General features: G+C 43.6%; 3 protein-coding genes across 12 annotated transcripts in view; 2 read left to right on the forward strand and 1 right to left on the reverse strand.

The window, feature by feature from the left end:
- The first annotated feature begins 1304 nt into the window (after window positions 1-1304).
- pde6hb (phosphodiesterase 6H, cGMP-specific, cone, gamma, paralog b) lies at window positions 1305-8658 on the forward strand. 5 transcript variants are annotated; one of them, XM_028599708.1, is made up of 4 exons: window positions 2255-2358; window positions 4983-5370; window positions 6662-6819; window positions 7763-8658. In XM_028599708.1, the coding sequence occupies exons 3-4, from the start codon at window positions 6677-6679 to the stop codon at window positions 7878-7880; spliced, it is 261 nt and encodes an 86-aa protein (XP_028455509.1). In that variant the 5' UTR covers window positions 2255-2358; window positions 4983-5370; window positions 6662-6676; the 3' UTR covers window positions 7881-8658. The 5 variants fall into 5 exon arrangements, with proteins under 5 accessions (XP_028455506.1, XP_028455511.1, XP_028455509.1 ...); XM_028599709.1 differs by having other exon boundaries at window positions 5013-5370; XM_028599705.1 differs by lacking the exons at window positions 2255-2358; window positions 4983-5370 and adding an exon at window positions 1305-1328.
- A 4512-nt stretch (window positions 8659-13170) lies between these two features.
- LOC114569277 (retinoic acid-induced protein 3) lies at window positions 13171-16617 on the forward strand. Its single transcript, XM_028599099.1, has 3 exons — window positions 13171-14302; window positions 16287-16342; window positions 16540-16617. Exons 1-3 carry the CDS (start codon window positions 13171-13173, stop codon window positions 16615-16617), a joined length of 1266 nt encoding a protein of 421 aa, XP_028454900.1.
- A 6923-nt stretch (window positions 16618-23540) lies between these two features.
- Window positions 23541-26506, reverse strand: part of LOC114569076 (RNA binding protein fox-1 homolog 2) — a 39812-nt gene continuing 36846 nt past the window's right edge. For 3 of the 6 annotated variants that reach the window (XM_028598891.1, XM_028598886.1, XM_028598885.1), the window contains exons 10-13: window positions 25396-25502; window positions 24163-24238; window positions 23957-23995; window positions 23541-23754 (exon numbers count right to left, since the gene is read on the reverse strand). In XM_028598891.1, the coding sequence (XP_028454692.1) occupies window positions 23710-23754; window positions 23957-23995; window positions 24163-24238; window positions 25396-25502 (267 nt within the window). In that variant the 3' untranslated portion in view covers window positions 23541-23709. The remainder of the gene's footprint in view (window positions 23755-23956; window positions 23996-24162; window positions 24239-25395; window positions 25503-26506) is intronic. The other 3 variants (XM_028598887.1, XM_028598889.1, XM_028598888.1) reach the window with 3 other exon arrangements.

Genomic DNA, 26506 nt, shown 5'->3' on the forward strand with positions numbered 1-26506 from the left:
GTCACTCTTGGTCTCTTTTGCGGAGTGGGAAGAAAACCTCCATATGTCCAACAGATCATATGTAGCTTACTGTATGCCTGCACTGTATATGGTGGTCCTCAAGCCAGAGAGCTTGGACGTAAAAAGAGTATGGTTTCCTCTGAACACACACAGGAATTCATTTAACTTCATGAATGAACAGATTTGTCAGCTGAAGTCATACTTCTAGCTGATGTTTGACAGGCTGTAAAATGCTGCCTGTGATGCCAAAACATGTCACACACACACACACACACACACACACACACACACACACACACACACACACACACACACACACACAGTGCAGCTGCGTCATATTGCCGCCCCAGTGCTATTTTGCAATACTGAGTCCAGCTTAATCTAATTAGTGGCCTTAGTATTAGCATGTTGTATGCAGACATAATAAGTGTGGGCTCCATGATTAAAGGAGAATTCCGGCCAATTGTTACGTTAATCTTGATCGCTATAGCTACGCGAGTACTTTCGATAGAAAAAACCCCGACCCAAATCAGTGCAGGTAACACTGAGAAGCTGCAGCTACGTACTACAAGCGTCCCCTGAGCTAAAACGGCAGTGCTCGGGGCAAGTTTTAGAGTGCCTTTGTGCCTCTTAACAGACACAAAATGCAATTAATATGTCTGTGCCACAAGAACAGGGCCCTTACGTGTCAACAAGATGCGTTTTCAACTCAGACATTGTTTAAATTCACCTACCCTGGTCCCTGTCTCGATCCTGCCAGTAGCTAGCTTGCCCTGCTAGCTGATAGCCGTTAGCTGCTAGCTGCCGTTTGGTGAGTGTATTCCGACAGGCTTCTGTGATAACCATCCCAAAAACAATCCACGGAGCGGTGGTGGTGTGTCTATGTCCTCCAGAGGACAGGTCATGTCATGTCTTGAAGTGTATTCCCCCCTAAAAAAAAACAATAGTGCGGTAGTAGCTGTTAGCTGCCCTCCGGTGAGTGTGTACAGCCGGATAGCTGTTAGCCGTTAGCTGCTAGCTGCCGTCCGGAGAGTGTATTCAGCCAGGAATCTGTGCTAATCATCCCAATAAAAATCCACGGAGCGCCCGGTGGGTTGGTGGATATCCTGCATAGGACAGATCATGCCTTTGCAGCGAAAGGTTTAGATTATTTCCCCCTCAAAATAGGTAATTGAGCACTGTAGTGGTTATGACCATATCAGTGACTATCCTATGTAACTACATGGAAACGGGATAAACGATGTCTGTGGCTTGCACAGTAATAGCGTTACTGAAGCCTAGCTGTTGCATCGCGCGGTCTCCTTGGAATTCAGTTGTAGCAGAAAAAGGTAAACAGTAATTTGCAGATTGGAGCGTAGTGTGTGTGAAGAGTGAAAAGCGGAGTTGTTTATAACGGAAGAAGCTTGGAGTATGAAGAATATAGCAGATATGCAACACACGGAAGAGCCTTTTGCGTTTGATGGTCATCCTTATTTATTCGAACCAGAGTATACAGACGAAGAACTAGCCTCAAGAGTTGGAAAGAACGAGACTGACAGACAGAGGGGAAACAGGCAGATGAACTTGCTGCTCCAAGCACAAGCTAAAGCTAGCCTTCAGTAACTGGGGACATAGCCACACCACCGGGCGCCCGTGGATTTTTATTGGGATGATTATCACAGATGCCTGGCTGAATACACTCACCGGACGGCAGCTAGCAGCTAACGGCTAACAGCTATCTGGCTGTACACACTCACCGGAGGGCAGCTAGCAGCTAACAGCTACTACAGCACTATTGTTTTTTTTTTTAGGGGAATACACTTCAAGACGTGACATGACCTGTCCTCTGGAGGACATAGCCACACCACCACCGCTCCGTGGATTGTTTTTGGGATGATTATCACAGAAGCCTGTCTGAATACACTCACCAAACGGCAGCTAGCAGCTAACGGCTATCAGCTAGCAGGGCAAGCTAGCTACTGGCAGGATCGAGACAGGGACCAGGGTAGGTGAATTTAAACAATGTCTGAGTTGAAAACGCATCTTGTTGACACGTAAGGGCCCTGTTCATGTGGCACAGACATATTAATTGCATATTGTGTCTGTTAAGAGGCACAAAGGCACTCTAAAACTTGCCCCGAGCACTGCCGTTTTAGCTCAGGGGACGCTTGTAGTACGTAGCTGCAGCTTCTCCGTGTTACCTGCACTGATTTGGGTCGGGGTTTTTTCTATCGAAAGTACTCGCGTAGCTATAGCGATCAAGATTAACGTAAAAATTGGCCGGAATTCTCCTTTAACATATTGATTTATAATCGAGAGATGTTTACACAGCATGAGGTTGCTGAACAATTCACTCCAGTTCTTCGTCATAAATGAGAGGTATTTTGCTTATTATCTGGCTGCAAAGTATAAAGAAGCCACATATTAACAAGCTAACGTGAGTTAACTGTACTTACAGCAGCATTTCTGGAATGTACCCAAAAACGTTTCCAGCATACTGGCAAGCAGGGTTAAAAATCAACCTTTTCGTCCACCAGCCAAATCGCTAGTGAATGTTTCAAATTTTACCAGCCACTCAATAGATTGCCATTATTTTTTTGGCTGGTGAGTGAAGCAAATCTACCAGCCACCTGCGTATTTTACCAGCATTTGGCTGGTAGATGGTGCTAATTTTGAACCCTGCTGGCAAGTATAGTAGATTTGTGATGTGATAACATTGATGAAACAGGCGTTGTGCTCGCTGTTGTGACCCAGCATATAGCCTGATAATCCAGAGTTTACTTCTGCGTTGTTAAAGAGGCCAAGTATTTCCCATTCCAGCCTGTACTGTTAGAGGCTTAGTCATATTGTCCTGTCCTCCTTAACCTCAGCTGATCAATGTGCAGCATATGATCGACCATCAACCCCAAACCAATATATAGTTATGAAATGATAGCCTACATAACTTGGTTGCTTTTGCAACATAAATGTAGGTTTTCAAAAAGTTTAATAGTACATTCATCTTTCTCTACATTCTAAAAACTACCTCACTTCCATCATTATTCTAAAAGCCCAGATAACTCTAATCACCATTTAGTGCCCCTTGCTTCCATTTTCAATTTAATTAATCAGTTGGAGAGAGTATTAGGGGTGGGAGAAAAAAATTGACACAGCATAGTATTGAAATATTTTCCATGCCAATACTGTATCGATACATAGACACCAAGTATAAAGTAGAAACAGATGCTTGAGGACATAATATGAAGTTAGAAAAAATTTAATAAGTTGTAATTGTAACATATCGCAGAATATCGCAATATGTTTAAAATCGCAATAATGTATCGTGGGGCCTCTGGTGATTTCCACCCCGATATGATAGATATTCAATAACTGTAATTACAGCCATTAAATATGTACTGTACTGTAAATCATGCCTTTGGATAGCATTTCAGGGAGATTATTGCTAAACAGGTTGCCTTAGCCATGCTAGCGGCATGGCTCCAGGGATGGCTATGTCGATTGGTTTGGTCCAACATTTTGGTCCAGACTGAAATACGTCTACAGGATTAAATTTGGCATTCATGTGCCCCGGAGGATTATTCCTAACTACTTTGGTAATCTTCAGACTTTTCCTCTAGTGCAACTATATGAGGATCACATTTGTGTATTTTTTTTTTTTAGTGAAATATTTCAAAAACTGTTGGATGGATTGCAAAGAACTTTGGTCCAGATGAAATGTAATAAACTTGTTGATCCCCTGACTTATAGTGGCATCATTGGGTCATTTAGCAAATGTTAGCATGCTATCACGCCAAACAAACACGGCAAACACTATGCCTGTCAGCATCAGCATGTTAGCGTGTGAACGTTAGCATTTAGCTTCAGGCACCGCTGTGGCTACAGCCTCACAGAGCCACTAGCATGGCTGTAGACTCATCCATTCATCTTTTGGCTCCAGTGTCCTGTATAGCATGTCTGTAGATTATTGTGAAGCTTCGTCTCACTCATATGGCGTATATCTAAAAGAAAATGTATGAGATAAGAATTCAAGATAGAATGCAAAAAAGGGGAAGAACAAGAGGATGAAACAAGGATTTTTCTCTGTGTCTTTGTGAGTTTCAAAAAATGGATCATTTGAAGAATTTGGACTAAAAAGTCTGCTTACATAACTTCCCATCAGCGCTCTGCGGATGTGTCATGGCTTTTTCTCAGTACTTGTCCAGCTTCCAAACAAACTAATCCGGAATCCTCCCTATAAATTTTCCACACAGAAACTTTCTATCATTACTTCACACCAGTTTAGATGTACTGATCAGGCAAGCTACATTTTTTATATTGTCTAACATTTTAAACCTTTGTCATTTGACTTCTTCTTAAATATTGAAAAAAAGGCTACTGTTCTATGAGGATTTTTATCCACCTTGTCCAAGGAAGAAGTAAATGATCTAAATTAGCTAGAGGAATGAAGTGAAAGGCAACTGCAGCAGTTCAGTTTGTTTGTTCTGTGTCCAGTGAGAAGCGTTTGATTCAGTTATGTGACTGACCAGTGCTAATCAGTTTAATCACTGCACCACTGGCCCGCCCACTTTGGCTGCATCTCCCTCCAAGCAACAGCCCCAAACCCGTGCTGTGACGCTCAGGCACAAATAGTGATGTAAATAACAAGCAATTGGAAAAATGAGGTGCACTTAAAGCTGAAAATGAATGAACAAATGTGATGTTTGACCGTGTTTGACACCATGGTGGAGGGACACTTTTTGGTATAACAATAAAAACACTTTCATCTCTACAAGATGTCCGGCAGCTTGAGCTCTTCGGCCCAGAGCAAAAACCTGATTATGGCAATGATTTATCAAAACGCTATCTAAATATGAAGTACTTAAAATGTCCTCTAATTCACGATCGAACGTGCAACTTTTATTGGAGAAAGAAGTTGATCGTATTGAGCTTCTTTTTGGTTTTTATCAAATTCAAAGTCACAATAAACTGCATTTAAATGTAATGGAATAAGAGTTTGTTCACAGCTGGCTCCAACACCCTTTACTTGAAAACAGCATCTCACATGGACCTGAAATGGCCAGCAGGCCGTCTCCTCACAGCAAAGCTGAATGCAGGCGTGCTGAGGTTTAGAGGGATAAGCTCGATCAAATCCTTCCAGATTGATCTTTGACACGGTCTACCCAGTGGGCTGCACCGCCTCTCTCTGCCACGGCAGGTAAGGGGAGGGCGGCAGGCGGGGTATTGGGAACAAGGACAATTATAGTCAGGCAGGGGGAGGAGAAGAACTGGAAAGAAGAGGGTGAGGGGGATTAGAGGTGAAGATATAAAAGCACAGCACAAACAACAAGCTTCACAAACAGAAGACTAGAAGCAGAGATCGGCGGTGGCCTATTGGGATATCTGTGACAACAGGTAAGAATTTAATTGACTTGACTTACTGACGACATTGTTAAAAACCTACAGTCCACTTTAATTATGACAGCTTTAGTAATGTTTCCATGGTAACGGTTACTAGGCCTACTTGTATGCTGGTTATAGATCAAACGAGTCGAGTCAGCTTTGAACTAGACAATGCAAGAATCCAGATGAGGATGACTTTCATGATAATGACGGCTTGAATGCAGATCTGCATTTGTGCGGTGCTAAAAACGGATACAAGGAACAGATTGAATGGATGAATGACAAGAGTTTGAACACGAGTGAAGAAGAAAAACTATTACAATTTCTGCTTATCCTGTGCTAGCGATGTGGTTTGATGTTGCAAATTTAAATGGAGAAAAGGTGGTGAAAAAGCAAATTGCAGGTTGAAGTAAAGATGTAGTCAAGTATGCAATATTTTAAAGCAAAGAAAGACATGAAACTGAAAAAGAGGAGAACAAGTGTGTGCATTTCCTTATGCCCAGTGTAAAGAGGATTGACTTTAGGGGCAAAAATCACAGCAACAGATGGCCGACATCATGTTCACAGCTTCACAGATCTCTACACATGAGAGCAGGAAGAAGAAGTGTGCTCAGGGGAGCCTTTGTAACCCACAGGCAATCTAGCTCTGTTGATGAAGGCGGCGCATATGTTGGATTAATGTAACATGCTAAAAGAGTTCCACCTCTGTCAAATTGCCTTAACTGGATTGCCAGTGTTAGCAGTCAGAGGAAGGGAGGAGGGAGGTAGGGGGGAGGGAGGGCTGAGAAGTGGAGATCAGGCCGGCTACTGCTTAAGATCAGGTTGGAGGTGAGGACAAGAGGGACATTTTGATCAAGAGATTAGCACGTTCGTGCACATAAAACAACACCATGACATATGTTGTTTGCAAAGCCTCCTTTGGTTAGCAAGTGCCAAACTTGACAGATATAATCAAAATACAAACGTATAACACAAGAATGCACTGGCAATTTGGATGTAATAGTTCAATTAATATCTTAAACATCAGCAGTTGACTGTTGAAAACGTGGAAGAGCTAATGGAAAAGTCTGAGGTCATTGCGCATGGCATCGCTGTTGCTCAAGAAGGGCTCTTAAATCTGCTGCGGATAAGAGTGGGATTAGAGCTAATCTGGCAGTTTAAACTAATCTGCATAATCTCCACTGATTGGCATTGAGAGCTGGAAGGACACAGGATTAACAGGGGGCAGATGGAGAGAGAGGGGGGGAGAAGAGGAAAAGGGAAACTGTGATCTCTGTGTGATGACACTTGTTCCATCTTTTAGAGACCCTCAGCAGAAATGAACGCCAACCCCCCTGCAGGAAGCGCCCTCGCCCCTACTGCAACAACGGGCCCCACCACACCCAAGAAGGGACCACCCAAGTTCAAGCAGAGGCAGACCCGTACATTCAAGAGCAAAGCCCCAAAGCCAGGCCAGAAGGGGTAAAAAAAACTCAAATTTACATTTATTATACATATGTTTTGTTTTTACATTTTTATTGGGAATTGGGCACAGTTGATGTGCACAATACAGCACAACAAGAATGTATCATTTTCTGTTTTAAAGAAAATTTAAATACTTTATATGTAGAAAAGTATAAAATAAAATAGGTAAAACGGGAACAAATACATACATGAAAAATATTAAATAAAACTAATTTACTCTTAGAGAATAAAACCGATTGAGTAGCTTAAACAAAACACTAGGGGGAGGTGATGTATAAATTACATCATCTTAAATCAAGTAAAGGCTGATCAAAGTGTGGAAATCAATTCAACTCACAGTTCAACAGTTTTTAAACTTTAAACTCGTTCAAGTCAAAGTAAGTTTCTCCATCACATAAATGTCATGAATAACCTCGAACCAATCCTCAACCCTCGGGTACATCTGTTGTTAGTCTATATCCACGACGTTCCACTTTTGGGATCGGCTGGACGTCCGTTACCTTCCGCTTTCTTTGTGTTGTAATTCTAAACCCCGTGGATTTGTGAGGACTATGGTTAACTGCTCCTCAGATCTCTGCAGGGTAAATCCAGACAGCTAGCTAGACTATCTGTCCAATCTGAGTTTTCTGTTGCACGACTAAAACTACTTCTGAACGTACACGTTCCACCAAAACAAGTTCCTTCCAGAGGCTATTTTGCAGAGGCACAGTGGCTCCGTCCGGCGAGTAGTGCCGCCCAAGATTATTGTGATTGGTTTAAAGAAATGCCAATAAACCAGAGCACGTTTCTCCACCATCCCGGATTGGTGTGTGGACTAGCCAGACCCTCCTCCACAGCGCTGTGGAGGAAGGTCTGGCAAGGCGAGACTATACTGTTGTTAGCCACTTTATTATTGTTTTAAATGCGAACCGAACCGAACTCACTGTTTCCTCTCCTGCAGCTTTGGTGACGATATCCCCGGCATGGAGGGTCTTGGCACAGACATCACAGTGGTGTGCCCATGGGAAGCCTTCGGCGACATGGAGCTCAGCGACTTGGCCAAATACGGCATCATCTAGCCTGCTGCCTTCGTCGCCTGCCTGCACCTCTCCTCTGTGTAATCCTCTCCGCCCGGCCTTCTCTTCGTCCCGGCTCGGCGCGCCGTGATAAGGCTGCCAGCAAATCCCCCTAACGCCCTCTCGTCTATCTACCTCATGCTTCACTCCACTAAGTGGACGGAAAGCATAATAATGTTATTTTTATATTATACGATACTGTTTATACTATATATGCTTGAGATGAGAAGACGAGAAAAAGAACTCCACGTACCTTATTCCCTTACCTTTCATCCATCTATAATAGTCTTTTGCTGACTCCCACTCTCCCCCTCTCCCTCCTCCGGCACTCCTAACCCACGGCAAGCAAAACGCTAGTTATGTAGTCATAACTAGTGCCGGTATTTGCTTCTAGCTGTCTAATAAAATGTAAATATTTTGTTCTCAGCGTTAAAACTTTTTGACCTTGTCTTCCATCCTACCTTTTGTACTTCCTCCCGCTTTTATTTTGCATTTGTATTTTCTACTCCTTGTGCGCAAGGTTACTGTGAACACCAAGGGATGCAAGGAGAGCGTGCAATATATATATATATATATATATATATATGCTGTAATGGTGAAAACTACAATGCACTTTCACGTGATCACGGAGGATGAACTCCCTTTTATCCCATCTCTCTCTCTCTCCTTGCTGCTATCTGAACCCAGGTCCTTCCTGAGAGAAAACAAAGGCATATATATTTATGTATGTTTTGTGTTGCAAGCACCACAGATCACATACTGTGAACTGGTACGTCCTGATAGCTGCAGTAAAATGTGTATATTTTAAGTACTCATGTTGTCCATCTCTTTTTGTTGCTTTCTGGGATACCCAATAAAAGATGAAAAAAAAAAAAAAAAAAGTATGGCTGGTTTAAAATGAATCCCATTTAATAAACAACAACATGCCAAACAAATCCTGACTTCATATCCGTATAAAACAAGGACCTTGGTACTCTCCCAACATTTCCCGACAGCCTTCTAACTCAAATGTAATAACATTTCCTTCTGTGTCTTAACTACAATGCTGTCTGAGTACATCTAAGAATAATTACGCTCATTTTAAGGCTTCCGGACATCAACACACTCCCACGAGGCTCTTTGTTGGAAAAGGAAAACAAATCATGATATTAACAAGAAACTGTGTTCTTTCTCTTCTCACAAGGAAAATACATTTGAGTCCTAGGGCTGTGTTATGTTTCTCTGTTATATTCTAGATATATTATATAGAAGAATATAAGCCTTTTCCATGATGAACAACCTATACAGTATATACGCTGCATATTAACAAGAGTCTACAGCCACGCTAGCAGCTCTGTGAGGCTGTATTAAACAGCGGTGCTATGAGCTAAATGCTAACATCAGCATGTTAATATGCTTCATTTATCATGTTCACCATATTAGTTTCTACACTTTCTAATTAGCATTAAACAGAGCACACAGCTGAGGCTGATGGGAATGCCATTAGCTTTGCAGGTATTTAGTCAGGAACCAGAACTGGCCAAATTCAAGCTAGAATGAATGTCTATCATATTTCATTGCTTTTGAGACATTTCATTAAAAAAAGAAGAAGCAAATATCAACCTCATTGTAGCACTAGAGCAGAGATCTTCAACAGGGGGGTCCGGGACCCTTAAGGCTCCGACACACCAACCCGATAATCAGCCGTCAGACAGTCTGGCGAGGTCAGTGACTCGAGTCTGTTTGGTGTGTCCCGTGCCATCGTCAGTCTGAGGGGCCGTCGGCCTTCATTTGGGCCGATTTGACGTGTTGAATCGGAAGGCGGGCAGTCGGACTCAATGGCCAATCTGATTGGTGGAGCGCTAACCCGGAAATGATGAGCGGGGTGAGCGGGACGAACGCCTCTCAAAATCTGACGAAAATCTTTTAAACTAACCTTTGTCGATCTGAAATTAAGACAGATTCAGCAACTGCACGGCCTATTTCTCTCTTAAAATGTTTTCAGAAACACGTTTCGGTGAACTATCTTCGTAAAATACGAGATCGAAATCTGAACGAGCCGCCATTATGCTCTGTTGTAAAATCCGGGAGCAGCCGGACCCACGTGGCGCGTTCGTTCCAATCAGCTGCCAGTTGAAATTCTTTGGCCGACAACACATGGATGGATGGATGACAATACAGATTAGCGCCCCCTGCTGTTATGGAGACGTATTACGTCTCGCGCACGTGCAGAACGTACGCTCAAGTCGCCGTCGCTTCGGTGTGACCAACTCGGGGAGGCTGCTCCGTCTCTCTTTCAGCTAAGGGGTCCCTGGCCTCACAATGAATTAGCAATTTATCGAATAGTTGTTGAGATACATCAGTCTGGACCAAAGTGACGGCCAACTGAATGACAGATGCAGAACGATATCACCATCCGTAAACTAATGCCACTAGTGTGGCTAAAAAGGCCCAAAACAGAAATTGATTTGAAAAGTTACGATATTTCAACTTGCTTTGCCCAAGGGCCATTTTTACAAAACGACAGGATGGCCATGGGCCAGTTAATAAACAAAGATTAATAGTATTTAACAGATACATTGAATAAGCATTAAAAGGCCCTATACACATCTCTCTTTTAAAATCTTCATTATTATTTTTTTATTAACTGAGATTAGTTCACAGGCACGTTCCTAGGACTTGAGGACTTTCAGGGTTTAGCCCAACCACTGTTTGATAAACAAGCTCTATTTTAATGATTTTTTTATGCACTCTGGGAGCTTATTTATATTCAAGGTACGTTTGTACAAAAATAAATACCCAGTGTAAATAAATATATTTTCATTGTGAATTAGAAAATGGTCCCCGGGCCCTATCAAATCTGGCCTACTGTCTTAAACTGTCAAATTCACCACAGTAACACATTCTGTCAACATCCTTTAACACTGTTGTCTGTCAACAACTTTTTGTCAGACACATGGGTTGCTATGGTTCCTCTTTCAAAATAATAACCTGCTATCAGCACTGAGTGACTGATAATCTCAACACAAATGGTTCATTCCAGCCCAACCTTAAGCCAGTGACAGGGACTTAAATAAATTATTGTCATGCTTAAATTCCTCCAGTATTAGGGGATACAGCAGGGAGACTTTAGGTTTGAACTATTCAATAGATATAATAGACATGAATGTTGTTACCTAACACACACACACACACACACACACACACACACACACACACACACACACACAGAAAATGTTTGATGTTTTAAGCCCCCAACGTTGTCTTCCAGACAGCGCTGCCTGGAAGGCACTGGGATTAGGCAATGGTTAAGGTTAGGGTTAGGGTTACCTTACCCTAACCTTAACCATCACAACTAAATGTCTAACCTTAACCCTTACCCTAACCTTAACCATCACAACTGAATGCCTAACCTTAACCCTTACCCTCACCCTAACCATAACCTAATTCTATCCCTGATCCTAAAACCAAGTCTTAACCCTCAAACAGACCTTTAACCTTGTGGAGTCCAGCATTTTGGCCCCACAAAGCTGTCCGGACCCCACAAGTATACTGTATTCCCGGTTTCTAGACCCCACGAATATAGTTCAACAAGAACACACACACACACACACACGTGCACGCGCACGCAATGGTCCCACAGCAAACACCGGTGATGAAGACAAAGCTGTGTTTTGCACACTAGAGTGACTTTACAGTTGAAGAGTGACTTAAGGTTCAAGCGAACACACCCTGTAAACTCTGTGCTTGTACAGGCATGAGTTGAGGCGTTACGTATGGGCTTGTAAAAGACAACGGTTGAAAGCACTCACACAACTCTACTCTTGACGCAACTCCCCCTGCGGCTAACTCGCCGATTCCAAATGTTGTGATTTGAGGGTAACTAAGGTGATGGCCGGTCCTGTTCTGTATCCCGATGAGACTGGGATGACTCAGTTGGACTCTCACCTTGGCTCCCTTACAAAAACAAGCTCAACACACTCCTGTTACTCCACATAAAGTGCACAGTTATCAGGTCAAGGGATGCAAATTTCTTTGGGAAATGGGTTCATCACTAGGGAGGGGTGAACTCTCCCTGCCTCTGTGTGCGTGTGTGTGTGTGTGTGTGTGTGTGTGTATCATCACCTCCAGGTGTGTCTGAGGGAGGGACACAGAGAGACAGGAGGGGTCTGACAGGAGGGTATGAGTTGGGCTGCAGGTTTCGCTGCCTTGCCCAATCTGTTGTTGAAAACATTTCTTCTCTCCCGGTGACTTCAGACCTCAGAGACTCCCATCGCTTCCCACTCGTCCTTTATCTTGTCCTCTTCCTGTTACCTCGGGTCGGCAGAGATATGGGAACATCGTCAGGGTAGGAGACGCGTTAAGCGGCTGTTTATTGCAACGCGTCCAGCCAAACTTTAATCAAGACTTTTAGAGGTGTTTACTCTCACATCCCAAAGGAGGAAAAAAAGGTAAGTTTCACAGTTTTTTTGTTATAGAAGTTTTGATCCTGCTTTGGAGATGCCCTCTTATTGTGACATGAATAATCAAGTGTCCTTATAATACTGAATATATTTCTGGAATGTATGTGCACTCCATGTTATCAACTGTGTCTAATGACAGCTACAATAATTGGATTACAATCATCGTAGAAATGTCATTAATAGGTTGATCAGAAAGCTCCAGGCTCTTTTATTAGGATGGAATAACCCACCCCACTGTATGATCTCCTGACTATACAAATGAAGGCCATTGTTAGGGCAAAGTTGAGGGCCGGGGTCATATTCATCGCGTGATAATCCTACTAAAGGTCATCTTTGATTCTCCGACGCTGAAACAAAGGCTCTTGTTACAGGCTGGAGGAAGTGGCGATCAGCTATCAGGAGTGAATATCTCCCACCTCCAATCTGTGCTGCAGACACACCTGATCACAGAGCTGATGCAGCAGAATAGTTACCTTTCATGTCTGCTGCTCTGTCCCAGCTTCACTTCCATGTTGCAGTTGTTTTTCCTCCTCCATTCTTATCCCTGGCTAACACGCTCCTCTGCCTTGCTCTGGCACGTTTGTGCACTCCCTCCCTCCTCCTTCACTCCACTTCACCTGTCAAACCACTCAAACAACCTTTTTCCTTTGCCATGTTCCATGTTGTGACCTCTGTGTTATCCTGTCTTCGGTTTCATCCTGCTTTGTGTTGCACCGTTGATGTTTTTTGAAATATTTTGTGTGCCTTTTGTTCCAGGAGAAGATATCTTAAGGAGAAAAGAGCGTCTGTATCAAAAGGACACTTAAAAGGAAGCACTGAATCCCCCCCCCAGTGGATTCCTCCAAATCAAGATGGCTTTTTTACCAGAGAAGCACAAATCCCTTTTCCCCATCCTTCCCCTCCTCCTCCTCTTCTATGTCCCTCTCACATGTCTATGCCAGTCAACTAACAGCAGCTCAATCAATGCCACAACCAACCCCCCACCCACTTCCTCAAATGGTACTTCCCTGAAGGGAGTGCCAGGCTGCGCCACAGATCTGAACCCCATCTACAGGTACCTGTGTGACCGCCGGGCAGCGTGGGGTATCGTTGTGGAGACCCTGGCCACGTCGGGCTTCCTGTTCAGCATTGGTCTCCTCCTAGCCCTGCTGCTCTGGTCCCTGTGTATCTGTATCTCATCGAGGAACCAGCGCAGCAGCATCGGAGCCACCGTGGCCTGCATGTCCATGTACCTGTTGGCCACAGCTGGGATCTTTGCCATCGCCTTCTCCTTCATCATCCGCCTCACCCCTCAGACGTGCCCCACCAGGGTCTTCCTCTTCAGCGTGCTCTTCTCCCTGGCTTTCTCCTGCCTGCTGGCCCGCTGCCTGGCTCTGCTGGGCTACGCAGCGGCCCGGGGCTGGGGGGAGCCTGCTCTGGCGCTGGGGCTCTCCACCGTGCAGGTCATCATCTCTACCCAGTGGCTGATCGTAGTGTTGGTCCGGGACAATAAACCATGCGGGTACAGCCAGGAGGAATTTGTCATGCTGCAGATCTACGTGCTGTGCCTCCTGGCTATCGGCCTGATCTTCGCCCTTCACTTCCTGCACCGCTCCTGCTTCACGTACAGCTACAGCTACACGGGGGCCCTCCGCCAGCAGAGCCAAACACAGGCCGCGCTGCTCTTCATCACGCTGCTGCTCTCCGCCTGCGTCTGGGTGGTGTGGATCACCATGCTCATCAGGGGGAACCCGGAGGTGGGCCACCGGCCGCAGTGGGATGACCCGGTGCTCAGCATCGCCTTGGTGGCAAACGGCTGGGTGTTACTGATGGGGCACGGGTTGGCCCAGATTGCCTTCTTCTGCAGGGGGGAGGCCAGGTCCAAGGATGTCCCTCTGAGCTTTGCAGGCTGGACCAGCCCCAGCGCTGATATACCAGGACTGGCCGGCCCGAAGGAAGGGAAAGAAAACGGAAGCTATGAGAGCGATAGTGAGAACAGGAGAGGTGAGAAGCTGTCTTCATTAGACCAACTGAGTGGTGCTTAATTGAAAGGTTGTGAATCATGCTTGGGGGGTGTACAAAGAGTCAGGCGCTAAAACAAGTGTTTCAGACAGAGGGTGACTGCAGGTACATTCAGACAGACAGTATGAGAAAAATAAAGTTGTAAATACCGGCATAATGATGACACAAACGCTCAACGGTGTTTTAAGCCCCCACCGTCGACTTCAAGGCACCTAACCCTAACGGTACAGATCCATTTGTCCGAGACGACTGAAGCGTGGTGTATCCACGTCATACATCCATGGTTGATGCTCCACACCCTTGACCGGCAGCTGATTGGACGAACGCTTGACGTGGGTCTGGCTTCTCGAGGATTTCAACAGAGTGTCATGGCGCCTCGTTGAGAATACAATCTCGTATTTTACGAAAATAGTTCACCGAAACGTGTTTCTGAAAACATTTTAAGCGAGAAATAGGCCGTGCAGTTGCTGAATCGGTCTTCATTTTTCATTTGGGGGCTTAAAACACCAAACACCGACACAAACTGGCATGCAACCTGATAGAAGTAGAACTCATCTTGTAGCAGTTTTTCCAGTTAGTGACTTTAAAACTATGTCACTTTTATTCTGAACTGTGGCCACAAGTGACTGCTAGAGAATAATAGTAATTGATAAAACAGTAGCACCATTAGAGAAGAGTTATTAGGCTAGCAAACTGACTCGAATGTCAGTTACACAGCAATATCTTTATCTGAAGTTTGCTAATGTTAGCTAACATTAGCCGCCATAAGCTAGTGGTCAAAACCAGACCTAGAAAGGCTGTAGCAACAACAGCCCAGAGCGTATTTAATTGAGCATTAGTGCTTTTTACTAGCCTGGAAATCCAGACCCAAATCCGAAAGATTAAGGGTCTGGCATAGAGTAGGCTAATAAAAATGGCCCAACTCGAGGGGCGGCACCAAGCATGCATTTGGAAAATCTCACTGCACACAATTGGATAACACTACGACCAATCACAACAATACACCGAGTGACATATCCAGAGCTCCATACGCTTAGCTACCAGCGGAGCTAACTGGTAGATTAAACCGTCGTCATGTGTTTAGCTCGCCTCTGGCCCGCCTATATCAGATACACCGATGTGATTGGTGCAGCTCGGCTACAAGGGCATAGTTAATGAGCATCATTACTGAATGCCAGAGTGACTCGCTGAGCAAATTCAAATTGTGCTCTCGCGAGAACTCTTGATTTCCAGGGTAGTGTTTTACTGCTTAGGAATCAAACTTTTCATTTGTAAAGTTTTTTCAGCCTTTTTCGGCCACTTCCTGTACAAATAACACAGCTAAAATGTGGAAATCCTATGCTACTCTACAAGCAAACAAAACAAAGTAGGCTAACCACGGCAGAGTCTGACCAGCAATCCCAGATTCACTGAAAGATGTCCTTTATCATGCTGGATTATAACTACAAGCCAGAATGAATACGGGAGCTGATGTCTAACATTACAAAACGACTTCCACTTTCAGTCAGCTCAGCTCTCACTAGCTATGTTTCCATCCACACGTTTTTATCCGAATTAAGTGATATCGAATGAAAAATGCCTTATGGGAACAGTAAAATTCGATTGAATTTCATGAATATGCGATAAACGCTGATGGAAACGTTATATACCGAATAAATTAATGAATTGCGATTAAGTTTTAGGTCATTTTATGGTTGCAACCCGCCACAAAACGAAGAAAAAGAAGAAGTTCTAACACCTTAAAATGTCTCAAATCAATTCGATATACCAATTTAATCGCAGAACAGCATGTGACGTCATAACGCAACAGGTTTTTATTCGCTTTAAAGCTGTTGGATGGAAACACACTTTCACCACCTTTATTTGCTTCAGATAATTCGATTGACAAGTGGATGGAAACATAGCTACTGTGTAAAATGAAGTTATAATTAGCTCAACTGTATCATGTGTGTGTGTCTCCCTTCAGGCAGGAGGACAGAGAAATCGCTGCGATCGCCCTACGAGTCTGGATTCGCCGTGACAGTGAGTAATAAGCCATTTTAGGATTAACAATCTGACTTTACATCATGCTCTGCAATTAAGGGCCCTGACCTTTCACTACTGCAGGCAATTATGGCTCCGTCATGTTGTAAGGTTAATGAAAGCACAGATCATCATAAGGGCTGTTAACTGCACTGACCAGATGAATGTGTGATTCCGTGTTTCTGCGTGTGTTTCAGAACATCGACCATAACAAAGATTACACCATTCCTCGGCCGCAGACCACCAACTACACGGAACCCTATGAGGATTACTGATTCAAATCATTCTCACACACACACACACACACACACACACAGATATATACTTACAACACAACAAAAAACTAAAATGAGGGCAGTTGTGGAACGTAACTAAGTACATTTACTCAAGTACTGTCCTTAGGTACAAATGAGGAATTTACTTGAGTCTTTTCTTTTCGTGCCACTTTCTACTTCTACTCCACTGCATTTCAGAGGGAAATACTTTTACTCCACTACATTAATCTGACAGCTTTAGTTACTAGTTACTTTACAAAATAAGATTGTTGCACACAAAACAAATGTAGTATATAAAATACACTATGTTTGTGTATAAATTAAACTACCCAGGCCTACAGCTGAAATGATTAGCCCATTAAACACTTGGTTGACTGACAGAACAGTTTGGATCGTTTCCAGTTACTAAAATGTGAGGCTTTTTCTGCATTGAGTACTTGTGCTTTTAATACTTTAAGTACATTTTTCTGATAATACTTACATACTTTTACTTGTAACAGAGTATTTTTTTTACAGTGTGGTATTAATACTGAACACTTCTTCCACGGCTGAATGAGGGAGACCCTATCCAGGCACTAATCTGTACACAATCTGAAACGACTAAATAAAATCTGTTTTTCTAGGTTTCATTTTCTTGTACAAATGTAAAATATTTTCATTTAGTGTTAGAAGAAATGGGTTAGGGTTCAACTGGGCCAGCAGTAGGATGTAAACTCCTCTGTCCTAAAAAGAAAGAAAGAAAGAAAGAAAGAAAGAAAGAAAGAGAGGAGCTTCAGTAGAGCAACTCACTGCTCGATGTCTTCATGGAGGCCGGATGGCTGCAGACAGTCAAGCTTTCTTCTGGAGGGAAATCCACATCACAAATGCTTAGTAGAAAAGAGTGTGTTTGTGTGTGTGTGTGTGTGTGTGTTGGGGGGGGTTGCTTCAGTGGGTAGAGCAGGCGCATGTATATACTGAGAGGTTTATGCCTCGATGCAGAGGTCCTGGGTTTGAATCCGACCTGTGACAATTTCCTGCAGGTTTTCCCCCTGTCTCTCCATCCCCTTTGTCACCTAGCTGTCCTGTCAAATTAAAAGGTGGAAAAGCCCAGAAAATAATCTTTAAAAAATAAAAAAGTGTGTGTGTGTGTTGCCCTAACACAGTATATAATAGCACTGAGGTGATAGAGGAGGAGTGAAACTGTCACTGAGAGTGCCAAACTGCTGAGCTGGAGCAGAGGCAGCAGAGAGGAGAGAGGAGAGAGAGAGAGAGGAAAGGAGGAGAGGAGGAGAGGAGAAAGAGAGGAAGGGAGACCAGATGAGATGAGACAAGACAGGAAGAGGGTAGAACACGAAACCTGTCAGCACCGTGGGAGGCTCGTGCCATCACTGATTAACATCTCCATATTCAAAGTTCCATTACAGTGGCTGGCTTCTGTTGCTGCACTGAAGAAAAAACTAACTGTGTTTTCTGTGTGCATACAAGATATGTTTTTCTATCCAGGAATCCATCCTCTAATGACTTTCTACACATGCTGGTGTTGTCAATAAAAGGTTCATCTATAAAAGATGTGTTTGTCATATTTAGGGCTGGGTTCAAATAATCGATTCTCCATTTAAAATCGATCTTTGTTTGAGTGATCTCATATTGTTACAATTCAGAAATCGATATTTTAATACATGCCTTTTCAATTACTGTCATGTAAATCCTGTTAAGTAGAAAAGTAAAAGTCCAAAAAAAATGTTGAGGGTTGGTTCGTTTGTACAATTAACACCAAAAGTCCTTTGAGAATATTTTATATCCAAGCAAAATTAGGTAATGCAACTAAAATGTCCCTAACCTGTCGGTATTGAATCTGAGACGTTAATCGAAATCGGGACCTTGTGAATCAGAATCAAATCGATTTGGGGGAATCGTTGGCGATACCCTGCCCTAATCATATTCTCAAAATGCTTCTCCCACTCACAGTCTGCACAGATGGCCCACACCAACAGCCACCCGCTCCCAGACTCAGTGGCATGGCTGCAGGCGCCTGCTGCAAACTGGAGGCTCGACCGCAGGGAGCAGGGTGGAGTACCCCTCTGCAACCACCAGGGGGCAATGGCTATGCGCACAAAGACAAAACAAGTCAGAAAAGGCTAAACTTAAACTGAAAGAATACGTTTTTTTTTTTTAAAGAACACCTTTTGTCTATGGTATCATTTATACAGTAAATAATAAACATTTAAATCCCTCGACAGTAATAATTAATAATTTCAGTCGGTTGTTTTTTTTCTCCCAAAGTGGCCTGTAGTGACTCTGCCACCCACAAAAGTCAATTCCTCACTCCCCACACACACTCCCCCCTCCTTATCAGACGGCCTTCAATCTCTTCTTCCAATTAGGCCAACTTCAATTACTCTGAGAGAGCATGCCATCAAATTGGCAATTGGCCTCTTGTGCATTAGAGCAATTAACTGGGATATGAGCTTTTGTCGCCACCTCCAACCCATTTATGGCCATTAACTCCTGATGCAATAAAAGATTTTTCCGGATTGTTCCCACTCCTTGGCAGAGATGAGAAAGTTGGAGTTTGGGCGGAAGAGATTATGGGCCCGGTAGATGTTGGTCGATGCAACGCAGCCGGGCGGTGTTTTAATCGCCCGCTGCCTTCATCAATCATCTGACTCACACACCGGCTGTGGAGAAGGAAGAGTGTGTGTGTGCTCAGTGTGTGAAGTGGTTCTCGGTTAGCCTCTTAATGTTGCAACATCCCTCCTCTCTCCTGCTATAACGTGTTTAATCAGAAACAGAAGCTGGATCTCCTTCTGAGTGTCTGTTCCCAGCGGCCTCTCTCCTGATTGGATAAGCCCATTCCAGCCAAACACCGCTAAAAGGAAAATGATAAAAGGAAAATGATAAGCCTAACACACAATCGTGGGAAGGAAATCTACCTGGGAGGGTGCTCTATCGCCTCCTGATAACAGTTGTACCGGACAGATCTTTTGGTGTTCAAGCACCGGTAAGAAGTATTCACAGACCAGTATAAAAACCAAACAGTTTATTTAGTATATACATTCAATAATAATGAAGAGAATAAACAGAAGGCAGACACAAGGATGGCAAAAAAAAAAAAAAAATAAAATAAAATCGTGAGAAAATACATGTCACTTATTGGAAGAAGAAAAAAAAAATCACTTGGATAAATGAGCTTTTTAAGAGCATGTGACATTAGGAAAAAAAAATCCACATGCAATTCAAAGTCATTTATGAAATCCCTGTACAAAAAAACTCCCCACTCCCGCCGGGTTGACGTGAGCACAGTGCAGGGGAGTCGGTAGGGGGGGGGGGGGTCCAGCGGCCGAGGAGAAGCTCTGCTTGTGTCTGCTCGGGCTCACACCTCTGCGCCTTTTTTTTTTTCATTTCTGCAGCCTTTATCCAAATAAGATTTAGTCCAATTAGGAGACACAGAAAACATGCAGAAAGGCTACCAGCAGCTGGGTGCTCAATAACGATTACAGCGCCTCAATGAGAGCTTTCCGCGGAATCTGCACGAGCTGGGGGTGGGGGGTCGCTTCATAAGGATGCTCTGTAGCAGCTGCTGCCCAGTGGTGTAGGCTAGTCTACGTGATCCGCAGCTATACGCAGTAGGCTATACCCACTAAGAAAGCTCCAGGATTTACTTGTACCCACTTAAAAATGCCCAATGACACGCTTTGCATTATATTTTTGATATATTTTGAATTGTCATCTGTGTTTTTCTTCTTCACATAGGCTAAATAAAGGGATTTCTGCCGTAAATTGGTGCATAAAAGTGTATCTGAATGCAGGAATGAAGTCTTTGACGCTCAAAATAACCCTGGGGGAGGACAGCCAGATCCCCCACTATGATATGCCCCCCATCCCTCAAAGGCAGATTCTGGCCCATATATATAAGCCAAATATATGTATATACAGTAGGCCTACAGTATATAGCCACTACAATACATTAGACTACACCACTGCTGCTGTCCAATCACCAGCCTCGCCTCCCTGCACGCAGACGTACGTCATTAACGGGCCTATATGCGGTTTTAGAGTTTTAAAGTCATCATAAAATCAAACCACAGTGGTCCAAACCTATATACTGTCTATGGTCCAGACATGAGTACATTTAAACTTTAGACCTCGGATATGGCTGGTGATTAGGAGGGCGAGCGCAGAGCCACAGAGCAGCCACAACCCAGATTATTGAAGCGGACCGGATCGACCCCCCCCCCCCCCCCAAACCCAGACACTCTCCACCGGACCTTCACTGAGATCACTCCTGTCACCTCGCATCACATAACACCCCAGCTCTTTCCTCCTCCTGCCCCCACGCGCCCTCCTGATCGCCCTCCTCCAGCACTAGGATTTGAATTCATGCACAAATGAATAAGATTCTCGGACTGACCTCCCCCCCAATTCCCTCCCTCTCTCACAAAAGCATGCATAGCAACACTTCTGATAATACTTGTAAGGAATAATAAAAGAGAAAAAAAGAGGTAATGCGCGTCAAAAATATTGATTGGACCTACTGCACAGTTTTCACAATCATACAAAAACAACATCACCCCCCTTCCAACTGTCCGCTCCGACCTGAGCGCACTGAGAGAGAAAAGAAAAAAAAGAAAAGAAAAATACAGCAGGGGACGTTGTTATTATCCTGTCAGCTCATGATTAATGGTTCAGCTCCTCACCTCCACCATCATCGCCACAATGTCCCCCTGCTAACCACCCACACATCGGCTCACTGTTGGAGGAAACGTGGCCACTGCTGGAGGACCACTGCTGGGCCACTGCTGCTGGGCCACTGCTGCTGGACCACTGCTGGGCCACAGGGCGCTGTCGACATTACCTAGACGTATTCCCTCAGTTTACTTTGCCTGCACTTTGGCGCTAATGGCTAAAGCAATTCAAAGTGTCCTCTCAGTCTTTCTACATATCCCTCATGGCTCCATCTTCTCTGATTTCCCTTGTCTGCATCGACAGCATGTTTCATGGGTTATTAAAAAAAAAAAAAAAAAAAAAAAACTGTTGTGTTTGTGGGTCAGAATCCCCCCAAAACGCTGCAACCTTTTCTTTTTTGTAGATGCTGCTTTTAGGACATTTCCCATGGTGCCCTTTCAACACTGTGCTGAGAAATACACCTGCAACCCACCGATTCAAAAACCAAACAATATAACAAACTAAAGTAAAGGCACAAAAAAAATACAAAGAATCAACCACAAAACTAAGAAATACATCCGGACCAAAAATGTGCTTTCTTCAGAAAATCTTTGGAACCAAAAAAGGCAAATAATAGCAATAACAACATAGTGAGAGTATATGGAGATGTGATACATACAGGACAGAGACTTGGTCTATTAATAGTCTGGCTTGCGGCTCGTTTCATGACCCCCCCAGACTGGTACAGGAGGACTTTAACACTATTCGGACCGAGCAATCCCAGAGAGGCATGATGAAGGATTTTAAAAATTACAAAATGATGTGGACATGTGGCGTTTAAAACATTTGATGCATATAAATAGAAAAGCGGATTCGTTCTCGTTACATCCAAGACTCGGTCGCACCATCTCCTTGTTTCAGATGGGTTCTAATCTGGGCCGTCCTGTTGGGATCTGCTGTCCTGCCGAGTCTCCACGCACACAGAGCAGCCTGTGGGCAGAAATATCCGTTGGCCAGGAGGGGATTCCCGTTTGGCTGACTGGCGGATGATTAGTTTCCCGTGTGGGTGTTCCCGCTTCCAATCTGCTAAATCTAGTTCATTTGGGTGTTTCATTTTTGTTGTCGTTTTGCCGTCTGACCGGTCCATTCACCGCGTCTGACCGGTCCATTCACCGCACGGTTGAAGGAGACAGAGAGAAATGGGCCGAGTCCTTTTTTTTGGAAGAAGTACTATGAGCAGCTGCGAGGATGAGCCTGAGAGAGAGAGAGAGAGAGAGAGAGAGAGAGAGAGAGAGAGAGAGAGAGAGAGAGAGAGAGAGAGAGAGGGGGGGCACGGAATTTTTCTAAATGGACACGCATACGGTTCCAACTGAGCCTATGTCCCGTCGTAGTGTTGCATTTTTCAGTGATAAATGGAGTATGTGTAGACCAGCAATAAGGACAAATGAACGGCTCCGTGGCCGAAGATAACGGACTGGTCCAACACGTCCATATCAATGGCAGCAAACACTGAATAGATGAGAGGAAACAAAGTGAGGTAATGCAGAAAAAAATAGCCGCTTTTTTCTTGTCATTTTCACGCTTTTTTTTGAAATTCTTTTTCGGGTTAAGTAGTGAAATGTAAAATGAAAAAAATAAAATAAAATCCCCATGCTGTTTTTGTTGTTACCAGGACAACAAAAGTGTTTCGGTATTCCGGCTTTCACAAAATGACAAGACAAGAACGATTCCTACATCTTTGTAATAAGCAGTCCGAGTTTCATTATCATACCCCGATGCTAAACCAGAGGGACGTCTCTGCTGTACAGGGCTGTAGCTTTACGTCAGTGTAGTGTTTAAAAACAGGAGTACCTTTTATAGGAACGAGTGTGCTGTGGCATCGTTGTGTGCAGGCCAACACTAAAAGAAACATGTAGAGGAAACCGCATACTTAGTGTTCAATGTAAGTGTGTGTGTGTGGGTCTACATAGGTCTGATTAGGTCTTATAGGGCAGTGGATATACAGTTAGTTCAGAAACTCATAGGAAAAAAAAAATAAAAATAAAAAAGTGTGCAGGATCACACAGGAACAGCAGTCTCTCTCCGTCCGGGTCCCGTAGTGTTTTAAAAACCGTCCTATTTGTGCCCCGCAGTTCAGAGTAGCAGACTCCGGCTTTGTATGTGGGAGACACTCCTGGCAGTTTTGTCATTGTTTCCGCGTCGTCGGCGACAGAAACAGAGTTTGAGTTGATGATGTGGCATATGATCTCTCTCTCGCCACGGGGAAAAAAAAAAAAAAAAAAATATATATATATATATATATATATATATAAGAAAAACAAAACACACGAGTTGTAACTATAGTCCGCCTGGAGAAAAAAAAAAAATGGAGGGGAGCTTCTGCCAAACAAAGAGCTTGAAAAAGGGTTTTTGGAGCGATGTGAAATTCCTCAGGTGCGATTTGTGGTTTTAGTAAGGAGCAAACCTACTGTATCCTGCCCGGTATAAACTGGCCTGAAAGAGACAGAAAGGACAACACAGTCATCGAGCGGAAAAGACAAAGTTACAGCTATGTATTATTGTTGTGAGAAAAAAAATTATCTAGTTCATCTATTAAATGCAGTCTACACACACAGTTATACTACAAATCCACAAATGATACATTTATTCAGTCTGCAAATGTGTACATATATTTATTCGTTTCTTTTTGACCCACTTGCAGTGCCATGAGTCCTTCTACGGACAATGATTGCTGCTGAGGACACACAAGAAAAAAAGTCCTATGATGGATCTGAAGAAGAGCTTCACATGGGCAGACTCTCTCAATAAAGAGAGAGCTGTGCATCTCAAACCCTTCCCTCTTTTAAAAAAAATTACAACTAATTCATGCTCCACACTGGTTGGTTGTGTCGGATTACTTACCATTGCTCCCACTCCGTAAGCAGCAGCGGCTGGAGTTAAAGCGTGGTAGGGGTCTGTAGTGTACACGCGGCCATAACTAGCAGCACAAACACAACATAGCAGAAATTACACATTTGGGTAAAAAAAAAAAAAAAAAAAAGGACCCTGAGGAGTAGGGCTGCTTGATTATGGAAAAAATACAAATCACGATTATTTCGGTCAATATTGAAATCACGATAATTAACACGATTAGTCATTGAGTTCTGGAAAGATGTTGCAATTATTGAACTTAAAAAAACAGTGGAAAAAATAAAAGTTTACTTGCAAAACGTAATGAGCTAAATAATTGTTTCTCTCAATTATTCCGTTTTTGTGATCATCGGGAGCCGAAATCATAATCACGATTACATTTTGATTAATTGCACAGCCCTGCTCTGGAGTTTCTGACCAATTGCTACGGAGCAAAGCTTTATGATTTTTTTTGGCATTGATAGCTGAAGATGTGAAAGGGGGGAATGACATGCAGGCAAAGGGCCGCAGATCGGAGTTGAACTTGCTGTCGCTGCGACAAGGACTGAGCCTCTGTACATGGGTCTGCCAGGAGAGCTTTCCAGGCGCCCCATAACGTTGAGGAGTTTTACTGTGGGCAGAGTAGAGCTACAGTGTGATCAGGCCCAAAATAAATAAACAAAAATGGCCCGGGCCTAAAGCCTGACTGAAAGCGGATAAAAAAAAAATCTAATTTGATTCAAACTTTTTCATGCTATAATCAATAAATTCATTGTTTTGTGGTTTCTTATATCATCTGGCACAAAATGCCGCTCCAGAGGTCCCACCTAGGGAAGATACTGTTCCCAGTTAATTATCAGAGTTGCTATGGTTTCTTTATTACGAAATAGTCATCATTCAATTACACTCATTTGGCTCCCCGTGTTCCCATTCAGGTAAATGTTCCACTGCATCCAATCTTCTCCTACATTTCACGGTTGAAGTCTTGCCGGCTTTTGCTCCCATCTTACCCATCTATTAGTGCTGCGTTATTGAACACAAACGTCCTTATATATCCTATAATTCTATCATCAGTATTGTCTCTGTGTTATAAAAAGGACCATGGCATAATGTATTCATTTAGATTCCGCTCAGCCAATCGGTGCTGCAGGGGAAAGCCGCTCGCATCTGTACCGAAGCTGGTTTCTGACACCGCAGAGCATCTTTACAGTCAGCACGTCTGTGTGTGCCCCGGGATGACCTCACCTGTCGCTGTAGGCGGCAGCTGCGGCGGTTGCTCCGGTTACGGCGGCCGGCTGGGCGTAGCGATAAGCGGCGGCGGCGGCAGCAGCAGCAGCGGCAGGGTAGCCTCCCTAAAGACACACACACACACACACACACACACACACACACACACACACACACAAAAGCATTAAGTCATCTGCCTCTAAGGAAGACACCCGGTTAAGGTGTGTAAATGAGTGGGGGAGGGGCACCATATAGAAATAGAATATACTGACATTTCATTCCAAGTAATGTTATATATATATATGCAAATATTTGTGAGAAACTTACAAAATGTGTCTTTTTTAATACATTCTGGGCTGTCTATTTTACTGAATGTAAGATTTTCTTTCCTTGTATTCAGTAAAAAAATTACTTTAATAATAAAATGTCCTAACAGACTGTATGTATGCCCAAACCTGTTTATCATAAATACATATATATATACAGTATACAGTCACAGCTGAAATGCAGTACGTGTCAGTATATTGCATTTCTGTACGGGGAAAGGTGGAGGATGTGGGACAGGAGTGCTTTATCAGTGAAGACAGAGAGGAAATTGGAGTGTCCAGGTTGAGTTAGATTGTATTATTACCACTACGGGGGAGGGGAGGACAAAATGTTCACACAGTCGAGGCCAAAAAGAAAGCTCATTGTCTCGTCAACACAGAAGATTCACGTAATGATCAGACACGTCAAGACGCCGCCTACAGTTTGAGGACATTAACGGAGTCAGAGGTTCTAGTGGAGACACATTTAGGACAAAAACGGCATTTGTTATTGAATATTATACTGTATGTGTCCTTTCACATGGATTCAGGAGACAGGAAAAAAAGAGAGGAAGATGGGAAAAAAAAAAAAAAAAAAAAAAAAGTCATACACACAAAACACACCCACACAGGCCTATGCTGACTAAAAATCATCTTCCCTCTCTGAGACTGCATGCATGACCCAAAACAGTTCAAACCTATTAAAAAGAATTAAAAAAAAGACACAACACCACTGCATTTGGACCTGATCAGAACAGAGCACAGTTAAGCACAACAGAAACGGCCCCGGCATTCTCCGAGTACACGGGGCACAGGCGGGGTAG

The sequence above is a fragment of the Perca flavescens genome, chromosome 15 (assembly GCF_004354835.1).
Source record: "Perca flavescens isolate YP-PL-M2 chromosome 15, PFLA_1.0, whole genome shotgun sequence".
In the NCBI taxonomy this organism is placed as follows: Eukaryota; Metazoa; Chordata; class Actinopteri; order Perciformes; family Percidae; genus Perca; species Perca flavescens.

Excerpts from the sequence above, each read along its gene's own strand:
- pde6hb (XM_028599705.1), top strand. The coding sequence starts at position 6,677 with ATGAACGCCAACCCCCCTGCAGGAAGCGCCCTCGCCCCTACTGCAACA. Across the intron at positions 6,820-7,762 it reads CCAAAGCCAGGCCAGAAGGG|CTTTGGTGACGATATCCCCG; the intron begins GTAAAAAAAACT and ends CCTCTCCTGCAG.
- LOC114569277 (XM_028599099.1), top strand. The coding sequence starts at position 13,171 with ATGGCTTTTTTACCAGAGAAGCACAAATCCCTTTTCCCCATCCTTCCC. Across the intron at positions 14,303-16,286 it reads CGATAGTGAGAACAGGAGAG|GCAGGAGGACAGAGAAATCG; the intron begins GTGAGAAGCTGT and ends GTCTCCCTTCAG. Across the intron at positions 16,343-16,539 it reads AGTCTGGATTCGCCGTGACA|AACATCGACCATAACAAAGA; the intron begins GTGAGTAATAAG and ends CGTGTGTTTCAG.